The sequence below is a fragment of the Lissotriton vulgaris genome, chromosome 2_1, assembly GCF_964263255.1.
Source record: "Lissotriton vulgaris chromosome 2_1, aLisVul1.2, whole genome shotgun sequence".
Lineage (NCBI taxonomy): Eukaryota > Metazoa > Chordata > Amphibia > Caudata > Salamandridae > Lissotriton > Lissotriton vulgaris.
Genome location: NC_141687.1, coordinates 961,509,125 through 961,524,958, shown reverse-complemented (window position 1 = coordinate 961,524,958; position 15,834 = coordinate 961,509,125). Strand labels below are relative to the sequence as shown.

General features: G+C 46.3%; 1 protein-coding gene across 2 annotated transcripts in view; it reads right to left on the bottom strand.

Moving 5' to 3' along the window:
- Positions 1 to 15,834, bottom strand: part of DLGAP3 (DLG associated protein 3) — a 483,972-nt gene that overhangs the window by 34,565 nt on the left and 433,573 nt on the right. For both annotated transcript variants that reach the window (XM_086956531.1, XM_086956533.1), the window contains one exon: positions 13,742 to 13,827. In XM_086956531.1, coding sequence (XP_086812657.1) covers positions 13,742 to 13,827 — 86 coding nt within the window. The remainder of the gene's footprint in view (positions 1 to 13,741; positions 13,828 to 15,834) is intronic.

Here is a 15,834-nt window from a genome sequence, read left to right as displayed (position 1 = left end):
TTCCAGAATTTTGAAACAACGCCACAGCCATCTTTGAACTGCAGAACAATATTACAGTTCAAAAATCCACTCCCAGATGGCTGCCTGCTGCTATTACCATTGACGGTGTTTCTGCTGAAAGTATACAAGCATTGATAAAGTCAATACTGGTGAGTGGTAAGCAGTGTCCATCCATCTTTGCTGAGTTTAGGCTCCAATGAGGATCTTGGACATGGAGGTATGAGATTCAGATGGGAGCTGATGAGGCACAGAGAAAAAGAATGCAGGGTGTGGGATACTTGGAGAGAGAGAGGAGGGGGTGTGGTAAGTAGCAGCAAGTGCAGAATAATGGTAGGTGGGAAGCAACAGGGTGGCAGAGAGGACGGATGAGGAGTGAAGGCGGGATAGTGGGGGCAACAACGAGTGAAGAGAGATGGAAGTATGCAGGGATGGGAGCAGGAAATGTACTTGTAGTTGAGGCAAGAAATGGGGGAGTGATAGAGCAAGTGTGTAAAATAACGGGAAATGAAGACAGATGGCAGATAGACAGGAAGCCATGCAGCAAAGAGGGGAAAGGCAAGGTGATAAAGTAGTACCTCATGCTCTGCAGAGTAAACAGTCAATAGGATTCGAAAGGACAGAGAAAAAGCCAATAGCATGCAGTGAGAGAGCCGATTGCCTGTGGGCTGATGTGAGATGTGATTGGCAATGACTCATCAAATCCAATAGCTAAAAGAGGAAGAGCACAATCAGTCAATGGTTCAATGATTGGAGTGGGTTGACTCAAGGCCTACTGTTTAAGCATAGCTAAAATATTGAAAACATTAGGTCCATCTGCAAATAACTAAAGCTGCCTGTAGCAAGACCAAATAAAATGTCTGACTTTTGTGAATCAGGCTTTGTCTTCTTTGCGGTTTTCTGTTACAGATCAATTATGAGCGGTGTCTGTCAAACTAGTTCAATAGAAGCAACCCAAGATTTCAACTCCCAAAACATTCTAGTTTGCCAAGTGACTTCCAGGACTGAAACATGGTAACCTGAGGACGTATGCGAGATGACAGTCTGACCAATGATTTGCCTGCGTTCTGGGAGCTTGAAGTTCTGTATGCTTGCTGTTTTGTAGAGAAATGTTAGCGGCTCATGAAGAGGCGATCCTTTCCTGGTTTTGCAGAGGACAGGAGAGAGCTCAGATGGTTGTCTTCAGCAGGGCCAGGCATTTCTCTATTTTGTTTTGTAGTTTTATAAAGCGCATCCTAGACCTGAAGGCATGGAAGCGCTTTACATGAACGCCAGTTACTTTACACAAGGTCAGATTCATTTTTTGCCCAGAATCACTGGCTGTTGAGGCAACACCGAGACTCGAACCTGGCTCCCCAGTTCTGCTACGTCACATCTTCTCTATTTTACCAAGCATGCTGCAGCTGTAGATAGTCTTGTTGGGAGTTGGATGCTATGTTTTTTTAAAATATTAGAGTTCCTGATGATCGACTGACATGCCTTGTTCTTTCTGACAACCTGATAACCTGATTGGCTGATTTGGGAAAAAGGAAGTTTGCTGGTCCATGCTTGGAACGCTATCTCATCACCCCGGCAACAGCAGCGGTAGCGTCGTCACATCTGCCCAGCCTCACCTCTCTGCAGGGAGTACCCTGGGAACAGCATGTTCCAGTGCAGCACTCCTTTCTCCGGGTTTGTTCTCTCTGCCAGGCGGTTTCCATAGTAACAGAAGCTGGACAAATGTCGAATGATGGAAGAATCCATCGCCTTCCTCCCGCCCCTTGAAGCCCAATTGTTCCGCAGACAAAGAGGGTACGCATCTGGAAGGTCAGTGGAAGAAGAGGAGGCCTCGGAATGTAATTGGGGTATTCATGTGACATCCCAAGATGAGCTGAAAACGGTAAAAATAGATTGTTGCACTTGCTCACAAAGTATCAACCTGCCAAGTACCCAGGATGGAAAGACATATTGTACTATACAGCAGGGCTGCTGCCTCTGTGTTTGCAGACACGTAGGACTGATGGTAAGATAGTTTACTAGGTGAAGCACTACTCATATTCCACTGGTCCATCGATAGGTTTAAAGTCTCTACTGAGTTGACTGTGACATTCGTAACCTGGAATTAATAATTCTATGGGTAATGAATAGTGAATACCCGAGGTTAACTGAAATGAGTCAATTCTGGACAACTACTATGTAAAACACCCGTCTTACTTCACATACATTTTACAGTGGCGTAAAAATGGAACAAATGCACTTTTGACTGTTTGAGCATTGGACAATGGAGAAAACATGGTTTGTTCCAGTCCATATTACAAAACCTTTTTCTAAATTTATTTTTGTTGCGCTCACATTTTTAGGAATGGCGCCAATATAGGTTAACGAATAAACAAAAGAAATCCTCGGCTCTAAAGTGCCAAACTGCACAAGAAAGAGACAGCAGAGGAAATCTCCTGGAACTTGTGGGGAAGTCCCACGTCCGGTTGCAGCTCTTCTACCACCCGGGGTACCTGCGGATAGAGCGGTGCTTCTCCCCTGAGCTGTTGCCAGGCTGAGGTGAGGCCTCTTATCGGCAAACAACGGGTACGACCAGTAAATCAAGAACACCAAAAGTGGGATTACTGGTTTTGTATTTTCCTCTCATTATTTTTCACTTTTCACTTCTTCCTTCGCAGTAGCACTTTCTCTAAGGTCCTGACGAAAGCCGCAACACCTTTTTAAATATATTAGGCGGAAACATGTAGACCTGGTTTCGTCTGTCACATGCAGTTATATATTTTTTACACTGCAGGTGCACTGTTTTTATTCCTAACACTAGGAACGAGCTAATAAAGTTTTTTTCGCTCCTGGTATTTAGTTTTCGCATCACTATCCCCACATTTTCAAATTAGTTTGTCTGCACTGCGCCCTTTACCCAACCAGTTCAGTGTCTTCTCATCTGCAGGATTTCGTATGTCCTTCACAGAGTAGGAATAAAGACATCCCTGAGCTCCTCCCTCACAGTGAGGGAGTTGTAGCCCTTGGTGAGGCTAAGCGTTCCTGTCAGGAGGAGAATCCCAGATGATGAAACATGCCACCTCGGTGGGTGATGGGATTTCATCCTAATTAAGGGACTCCCCCACAAGTTCCAGGAGATTATCTCTGCTGTCTCTTTCTTGTGCAGTTTGGCACTTTAGACCTGATGATGTCTTTTGTTTATTCGTTACTGTTTGGGGATCTCATCCTTGCCGGTCTCAAAACTTCCCTTGGACCACCCTCTCTCTTGTTTGTTCATTGCCAATATAGGTTACCCCACTAATAAAAGGTAAACATAAGTTTAAAGCAAATCAGTTTGCTCTGTTATTTTTAAGTACGAGTGCAGCATAAATTGTGCAAAATTAATTTGCTTCCCTTTTTTAAATAACACAGTTTATTCATGGTTTAGCCTGGTAAGCCTGCAGCCAGTTTGTGTCAAAGGTTACATATTAGAATGCTGAGCTCCTCATAAGTCTTCAGACAGGTTTGGCTAGAAAGGCAAAAGCCTATGACTCTTCTGAAAAACTTGCGATAGGTCTGGGTGGTTCTGTCTACAGATAGATATGAGATGCATGCAATCAACAGACCCATAGGATAATTATAGAAGGGTCAAATGAATTACTGTAATACTGATGTAATTACATTTTGCACTCAAACGTAATTTTAATTGTATAATGTAGAGCGTACTACCCCTGACGAGGTATTGAAGCGCTTTTCAGCTAGTAGAGCTAGTAGAGTAGAACCCAAAGTTAGAGTTGTACACTGACCGACCAGAAAAAAAATGACAATTGCAGCAATTGACTGCTGCAAACACTGACCAGCGCAAAACCGACCTATGCAGGGATTAAATTGTTTGTGCTAGTCAATTGATTCACATAACACTTCACTGGTCCTTCAGTGCACAGTAGAACTGAACCAGTTCTGCATTATACACTTAGGGCAGGCTTTAGGGCCGTGCGACCTGTACAGCTGCACCTGGCGCTACCCTCGAGGGTCTCTGTGTTTAGAAAACAGTTATGGGTTTAAAAGTACCTGTTGCTGAGTTCCCTGTGTGTCTAGCAGTTTTCAAAGCGATACTTTGCCACTGGATTCAAGCTAGCCTGGCTGATGACGGCTGACATGCCAGAAACCGGTCCCAGGATGCTTGTTTCCGGTCCAGGGAAGACATGGCTTTGGCAGTTCGGGCTGGACTGTTCCCATGAGGCACAGGGTCAGACTGATTTGCATATGGCCATGTCTGAACTGGGGTGGCGGAGTGAGCTAAAGAATGGTGATGGATTAAACCCAGATCAGTTGACTGGGGGTGAGTGTTTGATTTGCTCAAACGCTCCGTCCATCCTCCTCTTTTGTAAAGCAGTTTTCAGTCAACAATGAAAATGTCAAAAACAATTCTGTTGATTAATGTTCCTTCTGAAGAGAGATGGAGTTTTGTCTAGTGGCAGGTTAATATAAAAATATAAAATAGTGTAGAGGGTTAAATCCCTAGTGCAAAGAATGTGTATCATGAGGATAACTGTATTTTATGTAGATAGCTCAGTGGGTTACTGCCTTTGTAAGAGAGATCCTTTTGTTACTTTCAGCTTACAAGTTACAATCCTAATATAGTAATCTATGAACTGTGAACTGTCATCAAAGAGCTGCATGCAAACTGCATGGTATAGGTTAGAACATCATATTTTTTTGGACCAAACGTTTACTATCCTAATGTTGCTCAAAAGGGTTTTTGTGGATAGAAATGCATTATTATTATTATTAATAAACTCACCCACAACCACTGTGGCATGTTTTAGATCCTAAACTTGTGCTTCTCCAGTCCAAACAATCTTAAAATATTGTGCCTACTAGTATGGATGATGTGAGTCATAGACCTTGTAATCCTCTTTGACTTATGTAACAGTTTCTATAGACTAATTTACACATGTATGATTCATTGTCTCTGTATAGTCCAAGTGAAGTAAAGTGCTCTGATACCCAACACTGGTATGAGTAATACTATAAAACAAATACAATGTTTGTGACTAAGGGGCTATGGCGAGCTGAGGGGCAGAATTGGAGGGTGGTACTGAGAGAATCCATGCTGAAGGAGGTCATGGAGTAGGCTTCGAAAATGATCATCGCACTGGGTGCCACCAGCGCTAAAGCCCACCCTGTATGCACTCTTGCCTCTCATATTCTGAGGAGGTCGCAGACATGGTCCCAGGCAGGATTTGAGGATATGGATATGGTCGTACATTGCAAGTAAAATCCCTGTTTTTTCACCCGTGAATTCATAATTGTAACCCACTGCAAATAGGAATCAAGTGGATGCATTAGTACCCAGTGGCGGCCGGCACGGCTCGCGGGTGGCGGGGTGGGAGCGGGGTGGTGCAATGAGGAGCTGCAGGCTTCTTCTAATAAACATTTTTTTTACCTTGCAGCAGCCACTGGATCCAGAGTCTGCTCTCCTGCTTCCCTGTGTCCGACTCCTGGTTGGAACAGGAAGCAGGCAGCCAGCCTCCCAGCCCTAAGCCAATCACAATGCTGCAGTACAGCATTGTGATTGGTCTGAGCACCGTTACACGTCGCTCACCCTGGGGCTGTAGGGGTTGGCATGTTCTCCATGCAGGCTGTAATGCAGCCTGCATGGAGAACCCGAGAGGGCCAACCAAATGTTATTTGCGCCCAGGAGTGTTCTACCACTCTTCCCCTGCAGTTCAGCCCCACCCTCTCACGCGCACTGCCGCAGCTGGAGGAAAAAATAAAATGATAATAACATTCCGTTATTATCATTTTACTTTTTCTTTCTTTGCTGCTCCTGGCAGTGAGGCAACGCCCCTCTACCGTAGCGGAGGCGCCGCCATTGTTAATACCTTTGAGATTTAACACACAACTTCTTCATAGGCCACTGCAAACTTTTCTAACAGAGGGCACTTATGTAGGATGCATATTATGTAAAATATCAGAGATGCTGTCAGCAAATTAATGTTTGCAATTATCTCCAAGAACCAGTTAATTCAATTTAATTCATTCGATTTTCACTTGAGATACCCCAAAATAAATTTTGCGTATTTTGTAAATAAGTTTGTGTAAACAATTAGAGACATTTTGCTTAATTTTATGACAAAATACACACGTTTACTTTTAGCCCAAGAGGCAAGTTCCAAAAGTTCCCTTTTGAGCAAAAATAAAAACCTGCTCAAGAGATAAATTATCCAATGTGATCATTTTAATCCCAATAATCGTTTTGCGGGGCCTGTACATACAAACAACATTACCATTTTGTTATAAAAATGGAAACAGTTAACAGTTCCTGTTGAGTTTAATTCCAGTTCTGTGGTACTAGGATCTAACTCTGAATTTAAAAGCAGATCATCAAAAAGTACCTAATAGTCATTGGCACCTCTGCCAACTCACATGGTGCCACCGTGTGTCACACGATATCAGCTCCCATCGTACCGTCAACCAGTGTGGAGCCAAATCACACTGTGGGAAAGAAGACAGCTGGGAACCACTGCACATGGGGACGTCCAACTGTCTTTAGAGGCTCTTACAGCCTCAGTCTCTCCTCACATTGTGATTTTTTTTTACATTGGTAAGTCTGTTAAATTTGGAATTAGTTACTTACCTGTACACTATAGTTCTCCAGTATTATCTTTCATAGATTCACATGCTTGTATCTTCCCCGTCGTCATGGTGGGAGTCTCACGGTAACAGAATGACCAAGCAGTATCATAGAGAAGAAAAACTGCATAGAAAATCCCCATAGGGGCTGTATTTTTTGGTAACCAGACCATGTCTTTGTTTTGGTCCAAAAGCTAGCCAATCAGAATTGCTGCCCTGCCCTCACACTCCCCAGCAGCAGCTTCCTGCCTCAGATTTCCGTCCCCGAGTGAGAGACAAGGATAAATTCCGAGAACAGGATCTGCCTGAGAAACGGGGAGGCGGGCGGGCGCATGTGAATCTATGAAAGATAATACTGGAGAACTATAGTGTACAGGTAAGTAACTAATTCCTTCTCCAGTATTACATCTTTCATAGATTCACATGCTTGTATCAGAGTAGTAAGCAGTGCTCACCATATCCGTAGCGTTTCCAGGACAGAACCTAGAAGGAAGCTCTGCCGCAAAGCAATGACCTAATAATAGCTATGAAAAACATCAGCAATGCTATAAATGCATGTAATTACACATCAAAGTACTGTATAACAAAAAACAATATGCCATTAGGCCATACCTTACTGGAATAGACGCTTCAGAACAGCTTGACCCACTGCCGTGTCCTCCTTCCACGCAGTGTCTAGACAGTAGTGTTTTGTGAACGAGTGGACACTCTTCCACGTTGCTGCCCTGCAGATATCTGGCAGTGCCACTCCTGCGAACAAGGCCATCGAGGTTGCCATCTTCCTCGTTGAATGCGCCTGCACTTTAGAATGTAGCGGCTTCCCCGCTTTGTCATGACATTTCAGGATAGCTGAGGATATCCATCTAGCAATACTCAGTCTCGACAATGAAAGACCTTTTCTCTGCCCTTCAAATGCGATGAACAATTGCTTAGACTTACGGAACGGCTTTGTCCTCTCAATGTAGAACTTTAGGCATCTTGAAATGTCTAGAGAGTGTAAGGCTCTTTCTGCCTCCGATGAGGGCTTGCTGAAGAAAGTAGGTAGAATAATGGGTTCGTTCAGGTGAAAAGACGTCGCCACCTTGGGAATAAAGGTAGGATTAGTTCTCAGTATAACCCTGTCCTGACGGAATTGTAAGAAGGGTTCCTCCACTGAAAAGGCTTGGATCTCGCTAACCCTCCTTGCAGATGTTAAGGCGAGAAGGAGGGCTGTTTTCCAGGACAGGAACTGCAAGTCTGCCTTATGTATGGGCTCAAAGGGTGGCCTCATAAGCTGTGATAGCACTGTATTCAGGTGCCACGGTACAGGTGGTCGTTGGATGGGTGGAAAGACTCGAAAAAGACCCTTGATAAATTCCTTTATTACCCTGGATGACCAGAGAGATGGTTCGTTTGGCTTTCGCCTGAATCTTGATATTGCTGCTAGGTGCACCTTGACTGAAGCATGCGAAAGGCCTGACTTTGATAGTAAGAGCAGGTAAGGCAGGATACCCTCAGGCTGAACCTCGAAAGGATGCAAGCTTTGTCTGTTGCACCAGTGGCAGAACCGGGTCCATTTTGCTGTATATGTTTTGTTCGTGGATACAGCTCTCGCTTGTGAGAGGATATGCCTGCACTCTTGCGAAATAGTTAGGTCCTGAAATTCACGCTCGTGAGGTTCCATGCGGACAACTTTAGAGAGCGTAGATCCGGATGCAGAATCTGTCCTTTCTCCATGGAGATGAGGTCTTGAAATGTCGGTAGCTGGATGTTGTCGCCCCTCGACAATTGAAGGAGGTCTGAAAACCACGCCTGCCTTGGCCAGGCTGGAGCAATCATTATGATCCGGCACGGTTCCAGTCTCATCTTGCGCAGGATGCGCGGAATCAACGGGAACGGAGGGAACGCGTATGCGAACCTTCCCGTCCAGTTCAAGAGGAATGCATTTCCCATGGATCCCTGTTGACGGTACCTTGACGCAAAGTGAGTGCACTTTGAATTGCTTTGAGTCGCGAACAAATCTAATGTGGGAGTGCCCCACCTTTGGAACAGAATGCAAATCTGAGTGTCGTGAAGTTCCCACTCGTGTGTCGCATTGGAAGTGCGGCTCAGGGCGTCCGCCCGAGTGTTGAGGACCCCCTGTATATGCTGGACTTGGATCGAGATTTCGTTGGATATGAGCCACTTCCAGATCCTTTGCGCCAGTGCTGACAGCTGTTTGGATCTCGTCCCGCCCTGTTTCAGCAGGTAGAACATGGACGTGGTGCTGTCTGTTTGAATCAGTACTGACGACTGACGTATTCTGGGAAGGAAAGCTTGAAGCCCTAGGAATACTGCCTTGAGCTCCAACATGTTTATGTGAAGCTGAGCTTCCCAATCTGACCAAAGGCCCTGAATCTCCAGCTCTTGAAGATGCGCGCCCCATCCTTTCAGTGAAGCGTCCGTCGTCATCATGAAGTCGTGATCCCGAGGAATGAAACTCAGTCCCTGGTTTAGGTTTTTTAGGATCTTCCACCATGACATGGCCACCTTCATACTGGTCGTGATGGTAATGCGATCTTCGAAGGTTCCGCTGGCCTGTACCCACTGCTCGTCGAGTTGTTCCTGCAAAGGTCTCATCCTTAGACGACAGTTTGGCACCAACGGGATGCAGGATGACATCATCCCCAACATGGACTTGTAAATCCTCACGGAAGTGGACTTTTTTGCTTGTAGAGAAGTCGTCAGTCCTCTGATCTTTCTGATCCGATCTTTGGAAGGATAGGCTTTTCCCTCTTTGGTGCATATCCACGCCCCTAAGAATTGTATGCCCTGGGCCGGAGTCAGCGAGGACTTCTCCAGGTTTGTTCTCAGGCCTAGACGCTGAAACAACCGGACGCAGTTCTGTAGAGCTTCCGCTGCGTCCCTGAAAGATGGACCTGTCACTAGCCAGTCGTCCAGGTATGGGTAGATGTAATGGCCTTGTAGCCTTAAGTGGGCCGCCACCGGGGCCATGCATTTGGTGAATACCCTCGGGGCTGATTTGAGTCCGAACGGCAGGACCTTGAACTGGAAGTGGCGACTCTCCACAGCAAACCTCAAATACTTCCTGTGCTTCCGATGGATGGGAATATGGAAGTACGCGTCCATGAGATCCAAGGACGCTAAGTAGTCTTTGCCCTTTAACATGAGCAAGATCTCCTGCAACGACAACATTCTGAAGGGTATCTTTTTTATGTAATGATTGAGATCCCTCAGGTCCAATACCTGTCTCCATTTCTGGGCCTGTTTCTTTTTGATGAGGAAGAAATGTGAATAGAAGCCTCTCCCTCTGAGATGCTGTGGTACTTCCTCTATGGCTCCCTTTTGTAGGAGCGAGAGAACTTCCATCTGCATTTCTTTGCGATGATGGTTGGGCCTGAGCACTGGGGGGTGTTCCGGTGGTATTTCCACAAATTCCAGTGTGTGGCCCCTGCTGATGACGTCCAGGACCCATCTGTCCGATGTTATGGACATCCAGTTGGCGTAGTATTGAGACAGATAGTGGTCGTTGTTCGGGATCCGTATTGTGGGGAGCGCCTGCCTGAAATCATTGACGTCTAGACTGCTGATTTTTCCCCCTGGCGTTGGATTTACCTCTGGACTGTTGTTGGTAAGAGGAGTTGGAGGACCTGTACTGGTTGTTGGAGTTAAACTGACGATATCCCTGCTGACCGTACGGCTGATATCTGTTAGACTGAAAGGAGGATCGTTGGTTAAACTGTCCTCTTGCGCCCCTCTTCCGAAAGGACTGAAACCTTCCCTGCTGGAGAGATCCCAGCGCTCTAGCCGTATCAGTGTCTGACTTTATGCCTTGCAAAGCCTCATCGATATGTTTCCCAAACAGGTTCTCACCATCGAAGGGCATATCGATAATCTTCGCCTGCACCTCTGGTCGAAAAGAGGTCGCCTTTAGCCAGCCTTGTCTGCGAAGCGAGACCGCCCCTGCCATTTGCCTGAAGCCTAGGGACGACACATCCATGGCGATGTCGATAGACTCAGCTGCTGATCTTGCTCCTTCCTTGAGAAGGGCTGCCGCTTCTTCCTTTCGATCCTCTGGAAGCGCCGATAAGATGGGGGCCAGATCTGACCATATCTGTCTGTTGTAGCGGCCTAGCAGAGCCATCGCATTCGCCGCTTTAATGGTAGAGGCTGCCATGACCGCAAACCTCTTACCCGCTCCATCCATTCTCCTCCCTTCCTTGTCTGGTGGCACAAGTGACGTAGCCACCGGGTTTTTTGAGTTTCTTTGCGCCGCCTGTGTCACCACCGATTCCGGCCTGGGATGACCAATGAGGCAGGCTGCCGTAGATTCTGGAGCTCTGTATTTCTTTTCAATTCGCGGAACTGAAACCGCTATGGAGGCTGGTGTTTTTAGAATCCTGAGGCCTTCCTCCCATAAATGCGGGATAATAGGTATTGAGCGGAGTGACTTCTTGTTATCGTCCTTGAAATCGTACAAGAAACAATCCGTTTCCTGTACGTCCACCTCCAGACTGAATCTCTTGGCCGCCCTTTCCATAATATCATGGAAGCCTCCGATGTCCTGAGGAGGGGAGGTAGATTTGAGTGGTTCAGGCGATGCAGCTGAAGGCAAAACGTACTCATCCCATTCCTTGCCCGAGGCATCATGGACTAGCTCTCCCTCTTCGGGCTCTTCATCTTCCTCAGAGTCCGTTAGGTCATCCCTAATGGTAACCACCTGCGGAGATTGAACTCCCTGATTTTGCGGGGCAGGTGCCTGCTTAGGCGTCTGCGTGGGAGGCGTGAGCGTAGCTGGCTGCGATGAGTTCGCCTCCGGGAAGCGACGATAGTAGTCGTTCAGCATCAGTCTAAGGTCAGACACAAGGGTGAGAGGTATGGAAACTGTCTCCTGACGTTCCTCCTCCCGTGAGTCCTCGTGCTGCTCTTCTTCGTCTTCATAGGCACCAGATTCCTGGAATGATTCATATCTGGCAGATTGTGGCCTGTCCTTGAAGGAAAAGGTTTCCTCCTCATCCGTATCCTGACTTTTTATTTGAAGCTGAGAGGGGCTGTAGGCAGCACCTGAGGACTCCTCTCCCTCCGAATCCTGCTCCAACAGCGATGATGGCGGCAATGGAGAGATCTTTGTCCAAGAGGTGAATTCCGCGGACTTACTGATGGTAGCCGCCCCTCTTGTCGACTGAAACGAGCGTATGGAGATCATGGTCTTTGATTGAGGAGAACTGTAAGTTTTAGCCGTCGAAAGTAAGATTTTCGTCGCCGGAACCACCGTCGACGGGATCATCGTCGACGGGACCATCGTCGACGGAACCTCCGTCGACGGGACCATCGTCGACGGGACCTTCGTCGACGAGACCTTCGTCGACGGGACTGTCGTCGACGGAACCTTCGTCGACGGGACCTTCGTCGACGGGACCTTCGTCGACGGGACCTTCGTCGACGGGACCTTCGTCGACGGGACCTTCGTCGACGGGACCTTCGTCGACGGAACCTTCGTCGACGGAACCTTCGTCGACGGGACCCCCGTCGACATTCGGGGCATCGAACCGGTCGTCGACGAAGTCGTCGTTGTCGTCGTCGTCGACGGGCCTGACAGAGACATCCTACTCATCGATGTCGTTGCCGTAGACGTCGTGGTCGTCGACGCAGCCTTAGATGAAGCTGAAGATGACTGAATCAAAGGTTTCACCACAGACTTATGAGCAGAAACCATCGAACTGGCAGAAGGTGCAGATCCAGGACCTTTAAGACTAGACTGCTTCCCCATAGGAGTAATAGGAAGAGATGATGCCAATTTTTCTTCAGATTTACCCCTTTTAGTCTCCACTTTCTCCACAGAAACAGAGGCCTTTCTTTTCTTAGGAGTGGGGTGAGAAGATTCCTCCTCAGAATCTGTGCCTGGAGTGGCCTTCTTCTTCTGAAGCCACAACAGTAATCTTGCCTCCCTGTCACGCTTAGTTTTGTCAGAAAATTTTCTACAAAGCTTACAGGACTTCACCAGGTGATTAGGGTAGAGGCAATAAAGGCAGTCCTCATGTGGGTCCTCAGAGAAGAGTCTGGCCTTCCCACAGGATCTGCATGGCCTGAACAGCCTCTTCTTAGAGCTTTCAGCCATCTTAAGCAAAAAGAATACACACAATACCTTAAGGTAGAAAGAATTCCCAAAGGGTCAAAAGTTCACACAGGAACAGAAGAAAACTGAGCAGAGCTCAGGGAGACTCCTTTCTCACACGAAGGCGGTTGGAAATCTGAGGCAGGAAGCTGCTGCTGGGGAGTGTGAGGGCAGGGCAGCAATTCTGATTGGCTAGCTTTTGGACCAAAACAAAGACATGGTCTGGTTACCAAAAAATACAGCCCCTATGGGGATTTTCTATGCAGTTTTTCTTCTCTATGATACTGCTTGGTCATTCTGTTACCGTGAGACTCCCACCATGACGACGGGGAAGATACAAGCATGTGAATCTATGAAAGATGTAATACTGGAGAAATAATACAAGCAAATTAGAGTGAAAGTCTCTGTGCCCTCGATTTATTATTATTTGAGCAGTGGTGGCTGCCACCAGTCTAAAAGGGTAGGACGGCTTGGGGGCAGAGGCAAAAGAATGAATAAAAGGACTTACCTGCCCCTTCCGCTGCCGGCTGTGTCGTTGCTCCTTTCACCATTGGGCCACAAAGCACAGGGCCCCCACCCAATCCAGAAGCTGCTCTTATGCTATACCTAGCTTGATAGAAGCACCAGGATTGGCCTGAGCGGGCTGGTCTAATGCTCACTTAGGCACAGGCCGTCTGTGCCGTTTCTCCACCTGGCTGTAGAATACAGCTGGATTGGATACACATAAATGCGCATGTCTGTTTGGCCAGCCAAACCGCCATGCACACTTACAGTGCCCCACAAGTCCTCTTACCTGCCATGGCCCGGCCTGGCCCCGTCCTAGACTATTGGCTTTGCTGCTCAACATCAGTGAGAGGTAAAATAATAATAACATTGTTTTATTATCAATGTATTTATTATCTGCTGTCTCTAAGCAGTGGGGCAATGCTTCTCTACCATTACGGAGGAGATGCCCCTGTATTTAAGGTGCAGCGCATGCTTAACACACCTACCAAGAATATACCACCGTGGTGTGAATCTGTCTTTACGTCAGTGTGTTCCTGACATTACTATTACCTTTTGTCCTCTTCCACCTGCACGCCTATGGAGTGAAACTCTCTGCGACTCTTGCCCTCCGTGTCCGAATCTGAAATGGTCTCCACCTGGGAATTGAGAAAAAAGTTGAATCCAGTTATAAATACAGCAGAACACGAGAGAACAGCATTGCTTGTAGAAAATGAGAGCCTGGACTGGTTTGACTTGGTGAGAGTGTATATTATCTCCCACATACCCAAACATTTCTTGGGAATGTTTCTTAAAGGCTAATGAAACCCACATAATGAACCACTGAACGTCAAGCCATTTGTGACTATCTGTGTCACCCTTAAAAGTCAAGAATGGTTGAGGTACATCAGGGTGTGGGAATTCAAAATAGTCTCCTATAGATTTGTCCTAGCTACGTCAATGATAGCTGGAGCATCCCAGGATAATCACTGACTATGCACATTTTTCGTCTGAAGATGAATATTTTACGCCTTCTTGTCCGGTGACTGGCATTCACCCGCCCCGCCCTTTTTAATCCTATTCCGATGCCCCAGCCCAATCTAAAGCATATAAAGTAGGTGGGAATTTATAATCTGTAAGGCTGCTAATGGCAAACTTCAATTTCGGGGGATGCAGATTTGTTTCTAGCATAACAGTATTAATGCTCATGTAGCACCTCCAGCAGCTTTTTGTTGTAACTGTACAAAACTCAGTGGTACTCATGAATTACCTGAGCGTTCGAGCTATTTATCCACTTTACACCCTGTGACAGTGAACATTTACAAAGACTGTAGGGACCAATGCACAAAGGTTTTATTGTGAGTAGCTGTGACTTACTCTTGGAGTGCTCCTAGCTTACTCCACAAATGCAAAACTAAGCATAGGACTGCAAAAAGAAATCACAGGCAAATTATTTATGAATCGAGCCTCCCCTAGTTTCATTGTTTGCGCTGGGTGAAGCATGGAGTGGTAGGAACCATTGAGAGAGGTGTTCTCTGCATGGAGTTGCATCTTATACTTTGAGGGAAGTGTTGTTGTCTGTGGGTGAGGGTTTCCGTTATTTTCTCCTATAGTTTTGAGTGTACATTGTTCCCTTATAGGTGATGACATATGTGACTGTGCCCTACACTTCAAGGAGATGATGTTCTCTGTAGCTGAGGGCTGGTTTAATTGCCACTGAGTTTTTCACCGAGTTCTTCTCAGCATGCGCAATCGCAATGCTGTGCGCACAAAGTCTGGCCTAGTTGAAGTTAGATGGGCAGCATCTATGCATGACTGGACGCCATTTTAAGATTGCACGACTATAGCTGGAAGGTGCATTGGAATGGCCGCCATTTTAACATTGTGCGAATAAATCTGGAACACGCATTTAACGTGACACACCTATACGCAGCTAGTTCCATGAGGATCATCATAAATTGAAAAGCATACAGTGAGTGATGCACCAAGCCGCCATTTTAGATGTATAAGGTGGAACCATGTCACTACATGACATTTATTATGTGTACAAAACGGTGATGTGCATACCTTGTTGAACATTTGTGTGCCCAAACTGTGATGTGCACTCCTTTCATCATCTAAAACAGTGTTCTGCAAACTTTTGAACATTTTATACCGTTGTGCCAGTACAAAAGCGGTGATGCACACACTTTTTTCCTGAATTTTGTGCGTTCTCAAACAGCGATGCACACATCTTTCATCAGCTATCATCTAATTCCATGACCCAGCCTGTTGCAGATATAACATCATGTTTCTATTCTTACACAGCTGTCACAAAATATTCTGCGGTGACATGCACATGAGCTTTGTGCATTTTGTATCAGCATGTTGTTGTGTTTAAACACGGACCCTGGGTATAACAGTAGCACACACTCTGGTTTGGAGTAGTTCTACATATATATCCTTTGGACATGTGTGTGTGCAACATTAGTCTACATTTACATTTCAGGGGTGCTACAGGGTGTCCTTTGGACACCCCTGGCCCCCTTGAAATCGCATCCTTATTTGCGATTAGCAAATTGCTAATCGCAAATAAGGAATGACTCCCCATGCATGGGGAGTCATTCCTTATTTGCGATTAGCAAGTTGCTAATCGCAAATAAGGAAGCTTTAGAAATCGGAAATAA